General features: G+C 40.2%; 1 protein-coding gene across 2 annotated transcripts in view; it reads right to left on the bottom strand.

Annotated features, from left to right (window-relative positions):
- Positions 1-625: 625 nt before the first annotated feature.
- SPATS2 (spermatogenesis associated serine rich 2) overlaps positions 626-23719 on the bottom strand; it is a 158079-nt gene continuing 134985 nt past the window's right edge. For both annotated transcript variants that reach the window (XM_070370715.1, XM_070370716.1), the window contains exons 8-13: positions 21731-21866; positions 11786-11844; positions 8560-8669; positions 5548-5650; positions 4128-4342; positions 626-3064 (exon numbers count right to left, since the gene is read on the bottom strand). In XM_070370715.1, coding sequence (XP_070226816.1) covers positions 2753-3064; positions 4128-4342; positions 5548-5650; positions 8560-8669; positions 11786-11844; positions 21731-21866 — 935 coding nt within the window. In that variant the 3' untranslated portion in view covers positions 626-2752. The remainder of the gene's footprint in view (positions 3065-4127; positions 4343-5547; positions 5651-8559; positions 8670-11785; positions 11845-21730; positions 21867-23719) is intronic.

The following is a 23719-nucleotide window of genomic DNA, read 5'->3' as shown; positions in this document are numbered from 1 at the left end:
GATAAACCTAACTTGTCTTCACTGAAGAAAGTCAAACTGGCAAATTTAGGAGCAGAATATTTACAACTGCTACTGCTGCTGCTAAGTCGCTTCAGTCGTGTCCGACCCCATAGACGTCTGTGCGACCCCATAGACGGCAGCCCACCAGGCTCCCCCGTCCCTGGGATTCTCCAGGCAAGAACACTGGAGTGGGTTGCCATTTCCTTCTCCAATGCATGAAAGTGAAAAGTGAAAGTGAAGTCACTCAGTTGTGTCCGACTCTTAGCGACCCCATGGACTGCGGTCCACCAGGCTCCTCTCCATGGGATTTTCCAGGCAAGAGTGCTGGAGTGGGGTGCCATTGCCTTCTCCAAATATTTACAACATGAGATCCTAAATTAATTATGGTATAGACATGTTATCTAAAAAAAGAATGGTGGAATGCATATAGTAGGCTCCTTTAATAAAAAACAAAACCAAAAATTAAAAGCCTATGTATGTATGTGTATATGTATATATATGCTTTGAAAAAGCGTTGTAAGGATATATGCCAAATTATTAACAGTCATTACCCCCGAGGAAGAGAATGGGAACATGGAAAACTTTTTTTCCTTTTACATTTCTGCATTATTTGATATTTTATTAAAAAAATTTTTTTTAAATGTGGACAATTTTTAAAGTCTGTATTAAATCTGTTACAATACTGCTTTTATGTTTCGGTTTTTTGGCCATGAGACCAGGGATCAAACCCGCACCCCCTGCACTGGAAGGTGAAGTCTCGACCACCAGACACCAGGGAAGTCCCTATTTGATATTTTAAATGCCACTTTTATAATTAAAAACAATGTGTAAAAAAAAAAAGCTTCATAATTTTCAAACTTTTTGTGGTCCTAGAAAAAAATCTTCAAATGTTTTTCTATAAGGAGATTTTAATTTCAACTTCAAGGCAGTTTTGACAAACATGTGGCTGCCCATCTGTTTAGGTGGTTAAATACATTCTTGCCTGGATACAGGGATAGACCTCATAATCCTTCAAGGCCACTTCAATCTCTGGATTTCCTATAAAGTGTAGGTGACCAATTAATCAAAGAAGCAGGACTTTTTCCCTAAATAACAGCAGGCGGATGGTGTTGTTGGGTAAATTCCCCCAAATGAGGTAGCCAGCCCCTTAGAAAATGGCTTCCCAGTATTCCTTGACTACTGTTTTCTTTCCTGAAAGACACACACACACTCTTTCTCACTCAGTCTGTGCAACCAACCTGAACCCTGGCAGTTCAGCTTCAGCCAAAGGGCCAGGGGAAGCCCCGAGGCAGCTAGGTTCTGCACCACTGCCACTTACAGCCTGGGCGGCAGACTTGGGAGAACAAACCCTGAGAAGAAAAAGCTCTGTGTTATTAAATCATAGAGGCTGGGGCGGCCACGGGTGGGAGTCTGACACCAGCACCACCTGGTACGTGCAGGAACCCAGTTACGTAGTGACGTCCGCTATTCCTGTGAAGGGCAGGGTGGAGAACAGGGGTGTAGACAGAGCCTCTGGCTGCCTGGTGGAGCTACTGGCAGTTGATTTTTCAGAGCTGGTAGGTTCTCCTTTGGAAAGTTACCCTTCCGTCTCCTATAGACCTCTTCCCAAAAGAAACAGCTGCATCTGCTCACCCTGACTTTTGTATTTAACTTGGTTCTGAAGCTAAAGCAGTGGACAAATGACTGAGGAACTGGATACCCTCACTGAAGCCCCAAACAAGCTGTCTGAGTGACTTCTATCCCATGAGGCCCAGAGAAAAACAGTAATGAAATGAAGTCGCTTCCTGCGGTGAAACAAACGTGGGAACATTTATGCAATTGTTTTTATTTATTCAACTCTAAAGATTGACTGCAGCAATTTTTGGATGGTTGACACCTTAGATTAACACTAATTATATTGCTATAAATTTGGTTCAGGGTCAGAATGGGAATCAGGAAAGAGGAAGAACAATAGCAACAAAAATCTTCAAACACTGTAATGAAGAAATACTTTTTTCCCTTGAATTAATGCTACTTTCCCATAGACTTCCCTAGACTGGTTTGCAGCCTAAGGTCATAGAAAACAAGGCTTGGGCATATGGAAGAAACCGCAGGTTAAGCCATGGTGCCAAGCGAGAGACTAAAACCGCGATCTGAGTGTCAGTCTCAGGCACAGCTTAGGAGCACAGGCAGATTCTCAAATGCGTCCCAGGGTTCTTCCATTTTCACCTATTCAATCCCCCCTTTTCTGGCCAATTCAGGGCTGTACACAACCCCCTCGCTGCCTCTCCTGCTCACACTGTTGTTTACAGGGAACCCAACAGGCACGTGCGGCTCCCGCTGTGACAGAAAGGTAGCAAGAGCAGCCGTGATCCATCTCCTCCTGAACGCCTGGACAGTTGGGCTGGCTGAGGATGGCTTCTTCAGGCCTCCGGAAGGCCCGGAGCCCCGGGAAGAACACTGCTTACCCTTGGGAAACCTGGCAACAGTTGCCTGTGATTTCTGGTGGAAATGACCAATCAGAATCAATCCATCTCACCGGGAAAGGTCAAGGGAAAGAAAAAAAAAAAAACGCTTCCCTTCCAAAAAACGGTAAAGAGGAAACGAGGAGAGAAGAAACCAAAATATTTAGAATGGCAAAATATTTAGAATGGCATAAAAAGTGATATGCGTAAACTTCTTTTTGTTATTAAATCTAACTGTAAGTTTCCTAAAGTCCAGTTACCAAGTTGAATTGTGTGGGAAAGAAGAGAGAGACCGGCTGGAATCTTCCTCAGGAGTTCACAACGTCAGGCTGAGAGGTCCTAGGTTTGCGCTGGGGGAGCCCCTTCCTGAATGAGGGCTTGGGTGGGCCGGGCTCCATGCTGGCTCCAGTCCCATTGGTCCCTGCAGAGTGAGCCTGGCCCCGTTCACTAGTGTTTCCTGGTGCCTGGGGTGGAGCACTCTGGTACCTGGAACCAGATGAATACCACGAGCTATTTCTGTAACGACCCACGCTGTCATGTCGCCCTTGGTTCGTGGGGTCACTGGACTTTGGGCCTTGTGGCCTGTAGCCTTGTCCTCCTCGTCTGTTTCCCGGCAATGCCTAAGGATAAAAGAATACAATGTTCAGAGCACAGTGGTATAAGGGCACCCCAGGTGTGCCAGTTCCGTGCACAGGAATATTCTGAAAGCCTAGCAGTGGTATCCCATGCTTGGGACTCGGTTCTCTCAATACTCACAGAATTTGGTCAGCCGATCCAACCTAGACCTAATGAGAACTCATAAATCTTTCGCTATCTCCCCTCTGCCTTTCACCTCAGGGTCCTCGCCCCTGAAGAGCTTTTCTTTAGCTGGGCTGAGGAAGAAAGAGCATTCTCTGGGGCTATTATAAGCCCTCAACTGGGTAAGTGTCTTATCACATGTCTGAATTTTGTAGATCATAAACTATTTGTAAAGATAATGAACATTTGAATAATAATATACGCCTCACTATGCTCTACTTTGCTATATATCATGAACCACAGATTAAATCACGCTGCTGTGACATTTAACACATTCACAGTACAACCCGGAGAGCTCATGGCACAGGATTTTATTTTTGTCCTCCAATTCCAATGTAATACCAGTCTGAAGAATTACTTACTTCAGGCTAATTCACAGCACTGCCTTGGATGGCTCTTATGGTATCTCCTTCAAATCAAGGAAAAGCAACTATGGATTCTGCTTCAACTTCCTAGTGTCTGCTCCCTGCCCTACCTGGTTCATGCTCTCTCTCTCTCCTGGGTATGCTCTCCCTGTGCTTCCAGGGAGCTGCTGCTTCAGACGCATTCTGGCGAACCTGCCACTGTGGTGCTTTCCACCTCCAGATGGGTGCACGACTCCCAGTGTGACCAATTACCAGGCAAGACTACTGCCTACGACAGCGAGGATCACTGCCAACATCAGAAAGTCAGTAGTCCTGGCAACGGGAAATCTAAACTGGCTGGTGAACTGGAACATACACACCAAACCCTTTCTTTGGAACTAACTGAGGCTGGAGGGATTCAAGATAGATGTGGAAGGGGCATAAACAGAAGCGGGTCATGTACTGAGCTGTCAGCATTTAAACTGTGACAACCTGGTTTAAAAGCTTTTCTGCCTAACACGCTCAGTGGAAGCTAGGTTACCTCTCGGTGAGGCTGGTAGGATCGGCCACCGGAGTTTGCTGTGGTTGCAGGCGTCTCTCCCGGTGCCAAGTTCTTCTTGTTAGCGCTTGTAAGGCTGGGAGCAGAGGCGCAGGTGGAAGCAGCAGCAGCAGAGGCGTCGCACCGGTTACTCAAAGACACAGATGCAACCAAGCTACATCGAGACCGGGTCGAATAGCTGTTCTTTGGATGGGACACTGAGACAGCAACATGAGAAAGATGTGGTCACGTGATAGAAGAGCATGACTGGTAATTTCTCCCTGTTTCTCCATTTCACAATGAGCAATCTAGGATAAAGAACTGTCTGAGTATTTGTAAAGCTAAGCTTTTAAGGAGGTAACAGGAAGGAAAACCTCCCTTCTGCCCTCTTCCTCCACGCCTTCCAAATCCCCAGGGCTTTGTAACAATCCGTCAGAGTGGCCCATCCCCCCACCAACTAACGATTTCTTGGCGTTCCTACCACCTCAACGCCTGGCTTTGGCTCCAGTGGCTGACTAAGCCTAGGAACAATAGTATGGGCCATATGTTCAGTTTCCTATGCAAGGAACATTTCTAAAGTACCAACCTCGCAAAGAAAGAAGAAGTTAAATGAAAAGCTAAATTCTTTTTTAAACATTTGAATCATGCAAGATGAGTTACGTACGAACAGAACTAGTCTTCACAACAAATATCTATCTTCCTTCCTAAGGTTCTTTCTGCAAATGTAACTCCAAATTCAAAATATCAATCTAGTTGAAAAATATTAACATTTTCAAATTTTGTCAGAATTCAATGGTTTAAAAGTAGTCCCTAGATTTTATTTCCTTGGTTTTAAGCCTGGGCTAATGTTGAGTTCACAATCACTGCCCTAAGTCCAACATTTATCTCACTTTTACGCCGAGACTTAAAGAACAGAAGAGCTGAGCTTAGGGTCTCTGGGTCTGACTGATGCATCACTTACCAGCGCTCATCTTAGAGGTATCTCTGTTCCCGCCTCCTCAGCCCCCGCCCCCCCCTTGCCCCCCCGCCGTTATGTGCCAGGCAAAGCAGGTAGTGTTACCTCCATTTTGGAGAGGAGTAAACTGAGGGCAGCATATAGACACGGGGATTCAAACCTGGTCTGACTCCAGTGCACATGCTCTTTACACTGCAGCCAACCACCTCTCAGCTCAGCAGAAAATGATGAAAAAACCACCACAAATTTAGGGAGCTGGGAAATGCCCATCCTCAGAGCTCAAAGCATCTGTGTTCACTGACTTGTTAAGTGTCTGAGTCCCTTTTCATAAAAGTAAGCAAGCAAGCAAACCAAAACCCAAGAGGGAGCGAGAGTCAGGAAGAAGCCAATTGGCACTTCAGTCTCTAGTTAGGAGAGGGTGGTCTTCTCCTCACCGTCTCCGGCACCCTGAATCTCTCACCATCTCACCTTGTCCAAATGAATCAATGTTCTTCTTCAGGGTCTCTACATCACAGGTGAATCGGGCCACTCGTCCCAGATCCTCATCATATTTACGTTCACTAACAAAGTGCTGGAGAAAAGACAAAGACAAACCTCCAGATGAGACGAACAATGTACGGATTTCTAGCTTGCTATGCAATGCAGGAGAGCTGGCTTCAATTCCTGGGTCAGGAAGATCCCCTGGAAAAGGAAATGGCAACCCACTCCAGTATTCCTGCCTGGAGAATGCCATGGACAGAGGAGCCTGGCAGGCTACAGTCCACGGGGTCACAAGAGTCAGACACGACTTAGCGACTAAACCAACTATAAACAGATAAACAGGATTACTTTCAACTGATTTCTTTTTGTGCTTCAAATTTCACTAAGTGGCCATATATTACCAATGCTGGGTAGCTGACAAAATCCAGCCATTTTCTTTAAGAGTCTAAAGATAAGTTTATTTGGGAGCTTTATGAAATGCTGTATGATGGTCATTAGGTGTAAATTAAGAGAAACTGAAGGAAGGAGAAGGAACTCACGATGGAGGGCCATCTTTCTCTCCACTGTTGGCTACTCTTCACACTGCTCCATTATATACACAGGCAGAGGCAGCAAAAATGTCCATAGTTACAATGATTCCATTTAAATAAATGGTTTGGTGTTCTTTAATAGAAACTTCCTTAGGAAACCCACTGCACCTCTTTATACAAAGTAGGATTTGTTAGTCCTTGAAATAGGAACAATTTCTTGAGTTGGAAAATCATTCATGTGAAAAGTCAGCTTTGCAAATCAGAAGAGTTTGTGCTGCAAGTAATTTAATCCTTTTAAGCAGACTGAGCCGAGAAGTAACCAACCTCTTGGGTCAAAAACTAACCATACTATAGAAATAGTGGGACTAGAAAAATGTCAGGAATAAAATGCTTCTGCGGTCTATTTCAATAAACAATTTCTAAGGTAGCCTGGAATCATTTTTTCAGATGAAAAAGAGAATAAGAAAGAAAAGTTAAGGCCTAGATATAATTTAGAAGAACTGAACTCCTCAAAGCAGTCCTCTGTCTGGGGGTGTCCTAATTCCACTTTGGATTTTCAAGGGGTAGAATCAAATGCATCACAATCCTTGGGATGCACCTAGAAGCAATAAATGGGAGAGAAGGAGTAACAATTAGCTTTGGGCCTTGAAGTCCTAAAGCTTCAGGGCATATTGTGGCTCAGGAAAGCTCATGAATCTCTGTAACAAAGCCTTCAGACATGTAATATCAGTCTGAGATTAATTCTGAAGCAAATTCTAGGGTTTGCTGAGCCAAAGACATAACAGGAATGACGGAAATAAAATGATCTGGAAATAAGACATTTAAATTGCACAGCACCCACTTCAGTACACTGAAAACGTGGAGAAACAGATCCTTAGTCAGCCTGCAGAAATATTTCTAGCAGCTCTTCAACCACGTGGGAAGGGGAACAGATGAAGCCTATGAGAGCCAGAATTCTTATCTAATTCCAAAGGGGTTTCCGGCTTCTCCCAGATAGTTGAATGAGACTGACTGGCATCAATACGAGGAAGACTCTCTATAAAATTTAGCAAAATAGCCTTAGTTAACCAGAAAATGGTACTTTAAAACTTACATTGCTGGCTTCACTATTTCTCCCCAGTATAGTCTAAGGGGAAGGAGCAAGGGGATAACACAATATAGGTTTGCATGAAAGACCAGGTCAGGATGGTAACTGGGATGCCTGTAAGGTCTCAGATGACCTTCTGTCTGTGCTTTTATTTCCCAAAGGCTGTTATAAAATCTCCCCAGCAAGTATTCCTCTTAAATATGGCAGTAAATTTCACACTTCAGAAAGAGCAGAGTTAGGTCTTGGGAGTAGAGAAAGCCAACTCCCATGGTTCATACAGCTCACAGTTGAGAAACAATTAATTAGAATGCCAGTGTCTACAACTACCCATGATTAACCCAGCCTCTCTCGGGTTCCCATCTTAGTCTCAGAAATACTATTCTTTACATAAGAATTTAAAACGTCTGAGTATTGAATCCAAGTAATCTTTATAGACAGATTTACAATATAACCAATATTTCAAACTGCTCATTTTTCTCTTATAAAATCAGAACTGACCAACCAACTATTTAAATGTCTACTGAATACCTACTAGGTGTCAAGGCACTATGCCAGGGCTCTGCAGACACAGTAGTGCCTATCGAGTGAGGAAGACAGGTTACTCAACTACACATACAATTATAAGCGTGCTAGGAAGGCACAAACAGGGGATGTGACAGGAAAGCCAGAAAGGCTGAGGAGATCAGGAATGAGATGTGAGCTGGAATGGCGCGGGTAGGGGGTTGGGGGGGAGTCGGGGAGAAAGGAGGGAAAAGAATGTTCTGGGCAGATGGGAAAGCATGTGCAACAACCCTGACAGGAGGGAACAGGTATGCCTGTGGAAAGGAGAGCTAGCACAGCCGAAGCACTGGGACCAAGGGGGACAATGTGCAAAGGATGGCAGTAGGGCCAGACTGTATGGAGCCCTACAGGCCGTTAAGGATTAGAGACTATTCTGAAAGCAATGGGAAGTCTGAAGCAGGGTCTGTAGTGTGAGGAACAGATATGAACAGGTGAGGACAGCAAGGTGGTGGCCAAGTGGAAAACTGGAATTAGTTAAGAGGCTACTACAGAATTCAAAGCAAGAGATCACAGTAGCTTGATCATGATGGTAGTGGTGGAGACAAAGAGAAAAGGTCAGATCGGAGATTGTGCAGAAGGTCAAATGGACAGGGTCTGCTGATAGATTTAATTGTGGGAAAAGGAGAAACTTCCTAAGGTTTCCACTTTAGACACTGGGCGGATGACAGTACCATTTACAGAGCAAGAGAACTTGGAAAAGGGCCAGGTTTGGGAAGAAGGGGTCATGAGTTCAATATATTAAATATCGCCATGAATTATGGAGATTTGCTACTTTAGTCCCCGAGGGTAAGAAGAAAGGCAGAAAAGAGAAGGAAGTTTTACCTTGATATCAGCTCTGAGCTCGACCAACTGCTCTTCTGACATCCGAACAGCCACATCAGTCATTTTCTTTAGAAGTTCGGCTTTCTTTTGACGGCTAAGCAAAATTTCCACTGTAGAGGGAAAGGGAGCATGACTCTTATGGTCTGCTAAATAGGACAAAGAAGGACTGGATATATAGGCCTTGCAGTGTGTACTTGCACAGCCAAAGGCTTAGCTGCCCACCTACCCAGAAAGTGAAAATACCAAAGGTCTAGTTTCCACCTTCTTGAGGAACTCTGAAGGCAGTTTATATGGTAAACACTTTTTATGACTCATAAAGACTCATAAATCATTTATCATTTTTCTTTCTCCTCTTCCCAGTTAAAAAAAATGTATTAAGAAGCATGTACACTGGGGCTTTCCTGGTGGTCCAGTGGTTAAGACTCTGCAATGCAGAGGGCATGGGTATGGTCCCTGGTCAGGGACGAGATCCCACAAGCTTCAACCAAGAGTTTACATACTGCAACTACAGACCCTGCATGCTGTAACTAAGACCTGGTGCAGCCAAATAAATAAATCAAAACTTCCATTTGACTCTGTGTTCCCCTCCCCGGAAGCAACCACTGACAACAATTTTTCATGTATATTTCCTAATATACTCTCTGCCTATATGGAATACCACAATACTCAAGTTCCCTAATGATGCATATTTAGATTGTTTACACCCTTTTTTCATAGAATAACTTTTTAAACTTTTTAATTAGAAACAAATTTTTTCGGCCACACTGTGGATCTTAGTTACCTGACCAGGGATGGAACCTGAGCCCCCTGCAGTGGAAGCTTGAAGTCTTAACCACTGGACCGCCAGGGAAGTCTGTTTTACTGCTTTTAAAAAAGCATCATCTTCAGTTTGCTCCGAGGTGCATAAATCAGGTATGGCCACAAAGGATAACAGACAATTAAAAAGTCTCTCAGAATAAAGAGCCAGGGACTACAGAGGACAGACGCCCTGTAAGGCTGGCTGGGGAGAACGATGGCGAAGCCTGGGTCCCTCATATCATTTTGGAGATGCCCTACAGCCCTGGACTGCTTACCTCTGGACGTTTCATTTCATGAGAGAAAAAGAACCTCACATTTATTTAGGCCATTCCGTGGCATGCAGTTAAACTCAATTCCTAACTGTTGTGCACAGAATCCTGTAACCTACTGAGAAATTAGCCAAATTTATGTTAGAAAAAAAAGAATTTTTGAAGAGCTACATCCAGTGTTACAGAGAGCTGGAATGTCTTTAGCAGGTTTTCTCAGTCTGATTTGCCACAAATGTGGATGGGCTGCTCATACCCGTCAGGTTAAGCAATTTTTGCAATAAATTAGGAACATGCATACGAAAGTTTCTCAACACAAAGGCACAAACGATTCATTGGTCTGGATCCCAAGATAAAATCTACTAGTCATCTGTATCAAATTCACTTTCTCTCAGCTTCAGCATTCTAGGATTCTAAGATAAAATTACAAATATCAAGATGGAGAAATGTGTCAAGTACAGATTTCTACACACAGCATATAATTCAGAGAGCCTAAGTATATGATCTTGAACAAGTCACATTTTTCCAAGGAACTAGTGTTTTCATTTATGAAATGAAAAAAATTAAAAAGTCAGAAAACCTAAATCTCCCATAAGGTTGATGCTAAGATCAGATATGAATGAGTGTGTAAAACCCTAAACTGTGAAGTACTATGAATATATAATTAATAAAACTATAACACATAAAAAAGAAAAAAGAAACTTGATATTATTGGTAAAAGAGTAATTACATTAGTGTCATTGAGAACTAGGATTTTTAGTATGGGAGCAAGGAGATACTGATATAAAATTGACGAATTTGAGCAAAACTCTGTAGCTCTTAATTTGATACTAAAAGATTGGCCATGAATTGATAATTGGTTAAGGCTGGGTGCTGGGGGGGTGGTAATTATATCAGCCTCTCTATTTGAAATATGTTAAAATTTTTCTATAAAAGATGTATTTTAAAAAGCACCTTCTTCTCAACAGTAAGGACTTTTTTCCTCTCTGAAACTTCACCTTCAAAAAGAGAATACATCGGTACAAGAATGGACCGAAACTGTCACTAGAAATTTCAGGATATACCACTCAATTTAAGTGATATCTCATCTCTGAAAAACAATGGATAGCACCTCTGCTATGTATCCAACACTTTGTTGCTGCTTCTGCTGCTAAGTCACTTCAGTCGTGTCCGACTCTGTGCGACCCCATAGACGGCAGCCCACCAGGCTCCCCCGTCCCTGGGATTCTCCAGGCAAGAACACTGGAGTGGGTTAAAATGGATCAAAACTGAACTCAATTCAGTGCTTCAAAGCTGCCTCCTCTGGCCCAAGACCACAGACACAAATGATTTAACTGTGAGTCATCTCAACCTATATCCATTCTCAACAGTTTGAGAGCAGGTTAAAAGAAACAACCTTCCTAATTACAAATCTGGCATTCAATGCACGAAGGTAAAAACTGCTGAAAAGCCCTAAATCAATGCCACTGTACAAAGTGCAGTTGACATTCTCTTCTTTTCATATAGCTGTCTATCTTTAACCTAATCCTTAACGGAAATGACCAAAACAGCTATCTGGGTTCTTCTGTACAAAATCCCACAAATTATTCGACTTAGACTGTTCTTCCAGAATCTATTTTAGTAATCTTTCAAAGAGTCCTAGTCATGGGTATCCTGAACCCTCAATTAATTGACTTTTTCCCTAGCCAAGGATAACAGACACTGAGTGAAGTTTCAACAAACTGAGAAAACAAAGTTCTGCAAGAGGTAATGACAGGGATATATTGTAAGCAACCTGGTAAAGTCTCTGATTATGCCAAAGGCTTTTTCCCAAGTAGGAAAAAACCCAAAGGAATTATTCAGTCACTGAAGGAAAAAACAAAATAAAACCCAGGCACCTGCAAGATAACCGATTTTCCTTAGCTGATGCTGAGGTGGCAGATACCATGATGTAGACATTGAAATCTATATTCAAAATATTAAAATTTGGAAATGTTGATAAACAGGCTATTATAAAGTTGTTTCACCTGAAAGCATTCCTATGCCAGCACAGTACAATTGCTCAAGACTGTTTAACTAAATATACAAACTCTTAGTGTGGCATTTACATTCAGCTTTTGTTATGGGGATTGAGAGGCAGGTACTTATTAACTGTTAATAGTTTTAATAAAGATCAATCTTACTTGCTTCAGCTTTCACTTTGTCCATTTCAGCAAGCAACGCCACTTCCCGATCCATTAAACTAGGAAGGGATGACAAAGGGAAAGAATGTTGGATCAGAAACTCAAACACAAAAATGGCACAGTGTTAACAGTGGAGAAAGACTTATGCGTTTGTTCCCTAAAAGCATACTACAAAATAAGCACTGTATACACCACATGAAAATCCTATCTCGCCCTCAGCAAAGACTATTTTAAAGATCTCAATACAGGAATCTAATTCCCTTTTATTTCTACTGATGACATATTACAGTAAATCAGTAGCTAGACATTTAAGAGTTGAGAACCAGTAGATGGCAGTAGCAAACTACAAAACACTTTTTGGTAAGTTGTGCTAAAGCATAAGTCCTCAAGAAAATTACATATTTCTACATATGTACATATATTTTATTTTATATTCTGGTCTATAAAACTGGTCAGTTATGCTTCTAATGAATTTTTACCAAGCAATACCCCTGCGAGGGCCCAATACATTTAACCACAATTAGGATTTATAGATCTTCAACATTTTAGCACAGTTGCTTATCAAGTCCACTAGCACTTTAAGTCTTTAGAATGCAGAGCAGTCAAAAGACACATATACTGGTGCTAATTTTGGATAAATGTTTAATAATAATCCAGAAAAGATGGAATCAAAGGTTTCTGGAAGGCTTTTTTATCGAAAAAGAATATTAAACAGGCAATTAGAATTTTCTCCACTATAAATGTAAATGGTTTGTAAGCATGGGAAAGCTTTTCCATGTCCTTATAAGAGAGCCCACCATCTTCAATGAACATGAGATAATACGCTGCCCTAGTATTAAACCTCTGGATACAAATAATTTTCCTTACCACATCAGTTTTGCTTAGTAGTGGCAAAAAACAAAACAAACAAACAAAAAAAACTAAAGCTTTACTATCTGTACAAACATAAAATGTTCCAACTCTCTTCATAGTTGAAATTCGTTCTAATTTCTCCTTTTGAACTCGTGTATAACTACAGGGTTAATAAAAGTTCTCTTGTTTCTGGTTGTAAAACTAATCACACACATATGCATATATATACATATACACACACACACATAGGAAAAAAAAAACTCAACTCAGTTTAGCTCTATATGTAGTTATGTTAGCACAAAGTAGTTAATATGGAGACTACAGAGTGAGATATTCAAAAAAGTATAAGGCAGGGACATTTTCTCAAGGAGTAAAATCCTTTATAGTGAAGTGATAAAGAACAGGTTTGATAATCATTATGCATGATGTTAATACACAGATTTGTAACAAATTTGGTCGGCATATTAATTCCAAAGTGCCAGACTAGAGAGAAGATACAACTATTGTGGGGTAGCAACACTTTTGCTAAGAAAGCATTTCCCAAACCTTGGCAAACATTTTGCTCCAAGAACTCTAGCAGCATTTGGAATACCTAAAAGGCAAAACAAAAGCACATCTGAGACAGGAGCTGCCAGGCCTTGAGTTCAGTATTATCACCTCTCCTCTGCTGCTGAATCACCTTAAGATTCAGACACTGTCCGTCAGATGACAAATTTAACTGACGAAGCTTGTAAAATATTTATTAAAAGAGCTTAGCAAACAAGTAAGCTTTCTGCAGCTTACAATCTTTATTATGAGACAGCAGAGCGCCACAGGACACTCTCAGCAAGGAAAAACAGTACCATAATCATTAGACTTTTTAGTGTTACTATGAGCTAGCACATTAGGATGGCACTTCTATTTCCTGTAAGAATGGTTAGCATCCCTTTACACAAGCTTTGTTTCTTGAATCACTCACTGGTGATCATAAGAAATCCACAGTGCAGTGTGTGGGGAATCATATGACGGCATGAGTGGTCAGTCGTGTCTTGACTCTTAGCAACCCTATGGACTGTAGCCTGCCAGGCTCCTCTGTCCAGGGGAGTTTACAGGCAAGAATACGGCAGTGGGTTGTCACTTCCTCTGCCAGGGGTCATATGACCATTCCAATAAAAAAATAAGCTTACCTTTCCATGCCAAAAAACACTGAAAAGCAATAAGGACTTTTATTTCTTTTTGTTTGTTGTCTGTCATGTTACTATCTATTGATAACATTTACTCAAAGATTCTGTGATGTTGGCCAAGCATTAAACAGAGGAATCTATGGACTAACTGTTGGGATATTTTCTCAGAGAGAAGTCTGATGAATCTCTGCAATTTTTCATTAAATTTTTCACAAGTCTTTAAAATAGAAAAATGAATAAATCTTAAATTACATGTAGTGTAAGCACCTGACAATTAGTTTTTCTGCTAATAATTTAAGTGCCTGACATTAAGCTTTTGGTTGCCGACATTCCCTTCAAAGATAATCATCTCAAATAAATAAGCTACACAACAAGAGAAAGGGCGATGCCAGGCCATCCTCTTAGAAGGTCCTGGGTGAGCTACATAATTGACCACTTGAGTGACCGGAACTTTTCCTTCCTATGCTTTAATTCTTGCTTTTATGTTTTAAATTCACTAATAAACAATGAACCCACAAAACTCAAGGCACCCCATCCTGGACCCCAATAAAGGCATGACTCAAGGTTCATGCTCTCCTTAAACACACTTCACTGTGTGGGTCTAGGCATGCCATGTACCCTCCAGGACTTGTGAGTAATAAACCTTGTTTTTGTTGCCAAGGTGCATGTAGCAATCATTAGAGCCACAAGGGCCTGTCTGCCACAACACTGAATCATGGGGTGGGGGCCACAAGCAGTACAGGGCCCAGGTGAGTGCCCTTAGGCACTGCTAGCTGATGGCATCACCGAAGTAAGCTGAGACCAACACAAACACTGTAAGAACTTTCTTAAAAGTATATCACATAATGTATTACAGTTGTATAGATGAATGACTATGTTTTAGGTAATTAATGCTAAATTAGGGATGACACATTATGATGCCTGCAACTTCCAAATGGTTCTACCAAAACACACACACAAAACAAAGACACTGATCACTGTACTTCTGTATTCTGAAAGTTTAAGTTGTGGAAATATGTGCATCACAAAATAAACAGAAAAAGTGAGAAGAGTTCAGAAGTGGAAAGTGGCTAAGCATAAGATAAAGAGCAGAGGCAATTTTCACAATTAAAAGTAGTAATTTAATGTAATACAACTTTCTGACAATGAAGAAACTTTAGCTAAAGTTTTCCATCTGTTCCTAAGCTGTGGTGGTGCCAGTAGGAATCTGTAGCCGAGAGATTCAAAAGTACCTGTGGTTTGAGGTAACAGTTTTTTAGATGCCATAACTATGAGCAATGAGGCCTTTCAGAGCGATGAGAGGCTCATTCACACCACCAGACTTTCTGTTGTTACCTTGCTCACTCAGTACATGAGGGTACTAAGCTTGCAACTGCTCTGTCAATTTCCTGAATGGAAACACACCATTATGAGCATCTGATACACTAGACTCAGAAACTGCTAATGAATTCTGCTAAATATTGTTGGGACTCTGTTTAGAAAGACACAGGTCTTATTAAGCCTGGGCCTTATACAGCACACAGAATTTCCATATCCTGTCTTTGACCACAAAGGATGGTTTTAGATGTCCTGTCACTGTTAAGGAAAAAGACTGGTGAATGTCTGAATGTTCTGTATTTCCTTCCCTCCTTACCAAGACTTTTTTACCATCTTCCCATTTCCTCAACTTACTCTAAAGCTTTTTGTGTAATTTACTTGGTCAAAACAGTTGTCCCTGTAGCATCACCACTCATATCTCTAAGATACACTATATGTCCATCATTTAAAGCAGGCCCTTCAATCACTATTTTTAACATGTAGCTTACTGATTATACTATTACCTTCAGTAATTTCTTGGTTCCAAAAAACTATTAACTATCATTTGTTTATGATTGTTGCATTAGTACGTGTTCAGTCACTTTCTTTGTGTCCGACTCTGAGACCCCATGGACTGCAGCCTGCCAGGCTCCTCTGTCCATGGGATTCTCCAGGCTAGAATACTGGAGTGGGTTGCCATTTCCTCCTCCAGGGGATCTTCCCGACCCAGGGATGGAACCCATGTCTCTTATGTCTCCTGCATTAGTGGGCGGGTTCTTTACCACTAGTGTCACCTGGGAAGGCGCAGCTGCATTAGAAAACAATGTTATAACAGAAACAATTCTAGCAACTGTTGAGCCAACTAATTATTTCAAGGGTTTATACTCTAAACCACTCAATAATATTCTTACAAAACATTTATACTTGATTTTATTTGCTGAAAACCTAAAACCTATTTATTCTAATTCCACTAAAGCAGAAATCGAAGCAAAGCCCAGCCAATGCAAACACCTTTATTTTTCTTAAGACACTTCCTCCTTTTCATATAAAACAACCAAAAAAAGAAAAATTTTAGTAGTTTTTGTTAGCAGAGAATTAATGACACTTCATTTGTTTCTTAAAACTCTGTATTCCCAACACTGGTTTTATGAGTATGGTACACACATTTGAGCTCAAAGAGCATCTCAATTCTAAAGTAATACCAGGGACCATATGACTCAATGATATCTTACAATATGTTTAGGGAAAAAGAAATAGCAGCAATTTGCAGGGGGGCACAGTTAGATTGCCGGTCTGGAAACTAGGAATCAAACCTGTGCGTGACACATGCACCAAGAGTCTCTCTTCCAGCTTTAGTGCAAAAGTGAGCCATCAATGATGATGGGTGGGATGAAGATCATAGGTTACTGGGAGGCAGAATACATAGATTCAAATATTGTCTCTGTGACTTAAATATGATGTCATGTTAGGCAAACAGCTTAACCTAAGACTCAAATTCCTTTTAAGAGTAAAGTAAAAATTAAGGCTCCCTCTTCACAGGACAGAAATCAGTATGAGAAATCAGATAGTATGACTGAACATGTTTGGAAAGGAACCTGTTTGTTTTATATGTTACTTAGTTATTTTCTCAGATGGTTAAAGAGTTAGAATTCTTTTAAATTTATTTATTTTTGATTGGAGGATAATTGCTTTACAATGTTGTGTTAGTTTCCACTGTACAACAGTGTGAATCAGCTGTATGTACACATGTATCTCCTCCTTCTTGAGCCTCCCTCCCCGCCACCCCCATTCCACCCCTGCAGGTCATCACAGAGCACAGAGCTGAGCTCCCTCTGCTATACAGCAGCCTCCCACTGATGATCTAGTTTACACATGACAGAGTATACATGTCAATACTACTCTCTCAATTCATCCCACCCTCTCCTTCCCCTGCTGTCCACAGTCCGTACTGTACATCTGCGTTTCTATTCCTGCCCTGCAAATAGGTTCATCAGTACCATTTCTCTAGATTCCATATATATGTTAATATATGACATTTTTCTTTTCCTTACTTTACCCTGTGTAACAGGCTCTAGGTTCGTCCACTTCACTACAATGGACTCAAACTCATTAGAATTTTAAGTCAAAGACTATCAAGAACCATGGAGGCCAAATACTAGTAGAAATAAGATGCTAATGTACACGCAAAAACTTAAGAATAATTTAAAACTAAAGAGTGCTAGGTACCTTTCTGATAACACATTATAACAGTAGCCTATTCCTTTATTTCTATGGTTTTTAGACATTTTTGAAAGTGCTTTTGTTCATAAAATGATTTTCTGAATTTTCAGCATCTCTATAGATGAACTTTAAATTTAAGGATCTAAAAGCATTTGTTAAGACTAGTGATAGTTTAAGAAGAAAAGAGAAGCTCAAACAAAAGGAAGTAACTTTTCTAAGGTGAATGAAGAATCAGCCAGGAAAGATTTCAGTCTTAAGCACAGGCTTATATTGACTTCATGTGTTTCAGAATCTCAAATTTCTTACCACTTTTCTCCTTTTAATAAGTACCTTTTGACTTTCAATAAAACAGAACCTTTATTTTAAAGGCAGGCTGAGTGTGTATCCTTTGCCCTGACACATACTATGACAACTGTTCAAAATAGTTTACACACTCTAGCTTCATGTTCCACTTCGTATCCTGTTCCCTAACAGACTTAAACTTTAAGTCAACTAGGAGCTCCAACAATGTGTCAGACAGATTTTATTAATTAAAGAGAAAAGTAAACCTGGGTCTAGTGATGATTATTACTGGATCACCAATAAGGACAGACGTGACGTTTTACATCCTGGAAAGCCGCTGCTTTTACCTCCCCACAGGTAAATGTCAGCTTTCATCTGGCCCCAGTGTGAAAGCACTTATCCGTATAATTCCCCTAGTGCCCAGTCAGGTGTAATGTAATCTTACTGTTGCAAATTTGTTAGAATTTCTTTTCTTTTCTTCTATACTATAACCAACACAAAAATGGCTTCCTAAGTGACATTAACTCCAAGCTCTGGTTCAGTGCCAAAGGGAGTTAGCTCACCTGCCAATTATATCTTGAAGTAGCAACTACAAGGGGCATGGAAATAAGCCAGTTTAAAAACCCAGTCAGCCAGAGAGAAGGCTTTATACCAGCAGGAAAGTGCAGGTAATCTCTTTCCTCAAGTTAAATTGACCTGGTTTGCTACACCTGCTAATCAATCCTAAATACACAGTTTCTAGGCAGGAAACCGCTTCATTTGTCATTTATTAAAGGAGGCTCCCCCTGGCTAGGTTCCAAGTCAACAAGAACTCATAAGTCTCTCTCCCGGAACTGTATTTCCTGGTTCAGGCTGGTTCTGAATGGAATCAGATCCTGTGGCTAAAGTAATCAGTAAACTAAACAATCATGGAGACCGGAGGCTTGTCAAGGCAAAGTTGTGATGTTCTATTTAGTTCTTTATTCTTAAGCCAATAATATCTGATGTGATAATAATCCAGGGTAAAGGGCATGGGGCTTTCTCCCAGAGGGTCAGAAAGAGGAGAAATCAGTTACCTAGGAAAACTTCCAGGGGAAGTCAGAGTTTACTTAACGTGAATTTGGGAGAACTGGTTGGATTTAGATAACTACAAAAATACAAGAGAGCATTACTAGGTTGGAAAAGTAGCATCAAGGAGTGTATGAAAGAGGAAATGTGTATGTTAAATTCTGAGACAAGTAATCTGGCTGGAGTAAAAATGTATATAAGAAAACAGAAGATTTGACATTAAATTTCTAGCTATAAAACCTGAAAGGAGAAACCTGGGATTCATGACAGCATGGGTAGATGAGCAGATGAATGATCTATTCTAAAGTACTTTTTGTTTCATGGATCATTCTACACTTTGGTAAAAGCAGAGGTCAGCAACATTCCTGGAGGCTTTATTCTACCTCTCTGTTAATTCACTCCCTTCTTCAATTCCACACAACAGGAGGACTGAGGCTACCCACTCTCCCTCTGTCTTTTGTTCACTGTGGCATGAAGTACCAGACTAAGTTTGTGAAGAGAGACACGGCTGAATATGACCCCTGGGAACAGCTCCTAGACAAGCAAGAAAACGGATGGATGGTTGGGAGGAAGAGTGGTGTAGGTTCTCTATATTTATGAAAATTTCCTCTCATCTTTCAGGTTCTTGAAAGTCTTACAAATAGGCAGTATGGACAGTCTCATATCCCTAAATACCAACCTAGCTGCTTATCTTCCTGTCATTTTACTTAATTTGGTCTTTTTTTTTAAAGTCCATTATTAAATGAAAATACCTCCCCAAAGGAGTTATGGTTTAAAAGTTAGTTACCACTTTAATAGTTAAAATAGCTTCGATGTTCTAGAAGAAAATTAGAATATATTTCTTCTCCCAAAGATTCTATAATCAAATATATTTGAGAAACAGCATAGTATAGCTCCCTCTTGTAAATTCACAATGCATATTAGCATTAAGGCATCAAGAAGTCCTCTAGTAAAGAAAATTTAAGTATTTTCAAACCTCTTTAACTACTAAACCCTATTTCACATATTAATACATTTTAAGATATGAGAAATTTTTAAAGCAAGTTTAAAAAACACAAAATCAAAATAAATCAATGATTAATAATAGGGCACAGAAGGGACCATTAGAGTGGGGTGCATCAGGAAGGATGAAAGGAGGCAGGAAAACAAAGACATCTTTTCTACTTTTTTAATGTTGTTGTTGTTGCTGTTGTTCAATCACTCAGTCATGTTCGACTCTTTGTGACCCCATGGACTGCAGCACATCAGGCTTCCCTGTCCATCACCAACTCCCAAAGTTTGGTCAAAGTCATGTCCATTGAGTCAGTGATGCCATCCAACCATCTCATCCTCTGTCATCCCCTTCTCCTCCTGCCTTCAATCTTTCCCAGCATCAGAGTCTTTTCCAATGAGTCGGCTCTTTACATCAGGAGGCCAAAGTATTGGAGCTTCAGCATCAGTCCTTCCAATGAATATTCAGGACTGATTTCCTTTAGGATTGACTGGTTGGATCTCCATACAGTCCAAGGAACTCTCAAAGAGTCTTCTCCAACATCACAGTTCAAAAGCATGGATTCTTTGGTGCTCAGCCTTCTTTATGGTCTAGCTCTCATATCCATACACGACTACAAGGAACATCATAGCTTTGACTATACAGACCTTTGTTGGCAAAGTAATGTCTCTGCTTTTTAATATGCTGTCTCGGTCTGTCATGGCTTTTCTTCCAAGGAGCAAGCATCTTTTAATTTCATGGCTGCAGTCACCATCTGCAGTGATTTTGGAGCCCCAAAAATAAAGTCTGATGCTGTTTCCACTGTTACCCCATTTATTTGCCATGAAGTGATGGGACCAGATGCCATGATCTTAGTTTTCTGAATGTTGAGCTTTAAGCCAACTTTTTCACTCTCCTCTTTCACTTTCATCAAGAGGCTCTTTAGCTCCTCTTCACTTCCTGCCATAAGGGTGGTATCATTTGCATAGCTGAAGTTATTGATATTTCTCCCAGCAATCTTGATTCCAGTTTGTGCTTCATCCAGCCTGGCATTTCACATGATGTACTCTGCATAAAAGTTAAATAAGCAGGGTGACAGTATACAGCCTTGATGTACTCCTTTCCCAATTTGGAACCAGTCCGTTGTTCTATGTCTGGTTCTAACTGTTGCTTCTTGACCTGCATACAAGTTTCTCAGGAGACAGGTGAGAGGCAGGCTGGTGAGATTCCCATCTGTTTAAGAAGTTTCCAGTTTGTTGTGATCCACACAATCAAAGGCTTTAGCCTAGTCAATGAAGCAGAAGTAGATGTTTTTCTGGAATTCTCTTGCATTTTCTTCTCTTTTTTTTTTTTTTTTAATTTTTATTTTATTTTTAAACTTTACATAATTGTATTAGTTTTGCCAAATATCAAAACGAATCCATCACAGGTATACTATGATCCAACGGATGTTGGCAATTTGATTACTGGTTCCTCTGCCTTTTCTAAATCCAGCTTGAACATCTGGAAGTTCTCAGTTCACGTACTATTGAAGCCTAGCCTGGAGAATTTTGAACATTACTTTGCTAGCATGTGAAATGAGTGCAACTGTGCCATAGTTTGAACATTCTTTGGCATTGCCTTTCTTTGGGATTGGAATGAAAACTGACTTTTTCCAGTCCTGTGGCCACTGCTGAGTTTTCCAAATTTTCTGGCATATTGATTTGTTCAAAAACATCATGCCATGGGTTACAGGTTCCTGGTTTAAAAGACAGATCCTAATGTAAAGGAGCATGACCTACGCTATAATTATTTGTCCCTTTCCAAACAATATTAACCTTAGGTCCATTCCTAAAGCATGAGTTTCTTCTACCATTCATTCTCACACTGTGACCACAAACAGAATGAAGCAGAAAGCAAAATATAGCATAGGATTTTTAAGTCTTCCTCCATTATGTAGAGTAGTTAAGAGTTAGGAATTAAAGAACTTGGTGCAGAAAGCAAAATATGGCATAGGATTTTTAAGTCTTCCTCCATTATGTACAGTAGTTAAGAGTTAGGAATTAAAGAACTTGGTAAATGGCTAACCATCTTTACCATTTTCGTGCTACTGGTACAAAATGCAACTTAACTTACCAGCTCTGCAATTCGGCAAAAGCTTGTTTCATTTTCTTAATAGAAGCATCCATCTCTTCTTTAACTACAACTCGATATCGTGCAAGAGACACTGTGCAGCGCTGGAGGTCTTTCACAGATTTTTCAATATTAGAACCTTGGAAAGAACCCCAATAAATAAAACAACATAGGTAACTTGAAAACTGGATCTGAATACCTAAGCATGTAACGTAACTAACATCTCATAACTAAGAATGCTTCCTAAATGGCCACCGTCAACAAAAAACTGAATTTTTCATAGATTTTTTTTTTTAAGTATCCTGGCCAAGATGGAGTAATAGGAATTGGATTTACCTTCCTGTCTTAAAAAACTTCACACATACACAAAATATATGAAACAATGGTTTTCAGACAATGAACAATATGCAGTACTTCTTACCACCCTCCATAAGAACACAGAAACAAAAGAAGTGAGGCCTAAGATTGCCCCAACTTGCTGCCATAAGAGAGTTTCCAGGCTGCAATGCAAGGAGGAGAAATCCTTAGTTGAGTCTGAAAGTCTCCTTGAATTGAGGGGACAGAGCTGAGAGTTCAAAGAGGCCAAGATGGCTAGAATTCTCAGGGCAGAACAGTAAAGAGGAGAAAGCTACACAGCAATGAAGAAACCGTACAAAGACCCACAGAGGATTCTGAGTGCATGCGAATGTAGAACCGCCCCAAACGGGGAAGGAACCACTGGAAAGGAGCAGGTGGGATAATCCTGAGAGCTCGCCCAGGCCAGGAATAGTCTATGCTCACACCAGCATAGTGGGGCGCCAGGCAGAGTACTTAGAGGGCACTGCCTCAGTAATTAGCCTGAGACTAAAGGCTGCTCTATTTCTACTAACAAAGCTTAAGTAAGCAAGCAGACTGTTTCCAAATAACAGTTCCAGAACAAATCACAAGAATATTTAAAGAAATACAAAAATATCTAGCAATCAACAAAGCAAAATTCACAATGTCTGGCATCCAATTAAAAAACTACTAGAGGCAGAAAAATATGACTGATCTATAATGAAAGGAAAAATCAATTAACAGAAACAAGTGCAGAAATGACAAAGATGTAGAATAAAGTTGGTAAGAACATCAAAACAGCTAATATAATCAAATATCACATGTTCAAGAAGGTGGAGGAATAGTATAATCTATTAAGGACAGACATGGAAGATATTTAAAAAGATTCCAACAGAACCTCTGGAGATGAAAAAAAAAATCAGAGATGAAAAATACACTGAATTGGATTAACAGCAGATTAAAAACTTAGAGAAAAAAGATTAATAAATTTGTAGACAGCAATTTTAGAAACTATCCATAATGAAATTAAACACAGAGAGAAAAAGACTAAAAAAAAGAATCCAAAATGAAAAACTATTTGAGTAGGTACCAAATTTTCAAAACTCCCTACATAACAGGATTTAGTAGAACACAATTCACCACGTAGATATAACAAAACTGATAAAGTTCTCTCTTGATAGTACACTTTGAATCATTGTAAGTGGGTAAGTCAACACTGTAGATAAAGATGAAGCATATTTACCTACCTAACATATTTTAACCAGTTTCTGAGAATTCTATTATAACCTTTCTATATTCACCAGTGTCAGTTATTATAACTTATAGTTAGAATAACTGATCTAACAAATTTATAAAGTGCCAAGACACAGATTTTCAATCTTTAAATCTTTCCTCATCTCAACCTTATTTCTTTTAAAATCTACCTAAAAGCTTTCAAGCACTGTTTCTTTATTTTTGCTTGAATAAATATTTTCAGACTTGCCTTTCTGGACAAGTTGAGGGCTCTGTTAGAAAGATGAAAAAGGAGAGCCTCAATAATTAAATTTGGCTCATGCGGTATACATAATTCAATACAGAGCTACAGGTTACAAGTGTATTTTACATTTCTCTGTTTCATTTGTTCAGGTAAGTGGACTGCCATCCTTAAATGGACGATAGAAGGGCTATTATCTCTAT

The sequence above is a fragment of the Bos mutus genome, chromosome 5 (genome assembly GCF_027580195.1).
Source record: "Bos mutus isolate GX-2022 chromosome 5, NWIPB_WYAK_1.1, whole genome shotgun sequence".
NCBI classification, from domain to species: domain Eukaryota; kingdom Metazoa; phylum Chordata; class Mammalia; order Artiodactyla; family Bovidae; genus Bos; species Bos mutus.
This window is presented reverse-complemented; position numbering and strand designations above follow the sequence as displayed.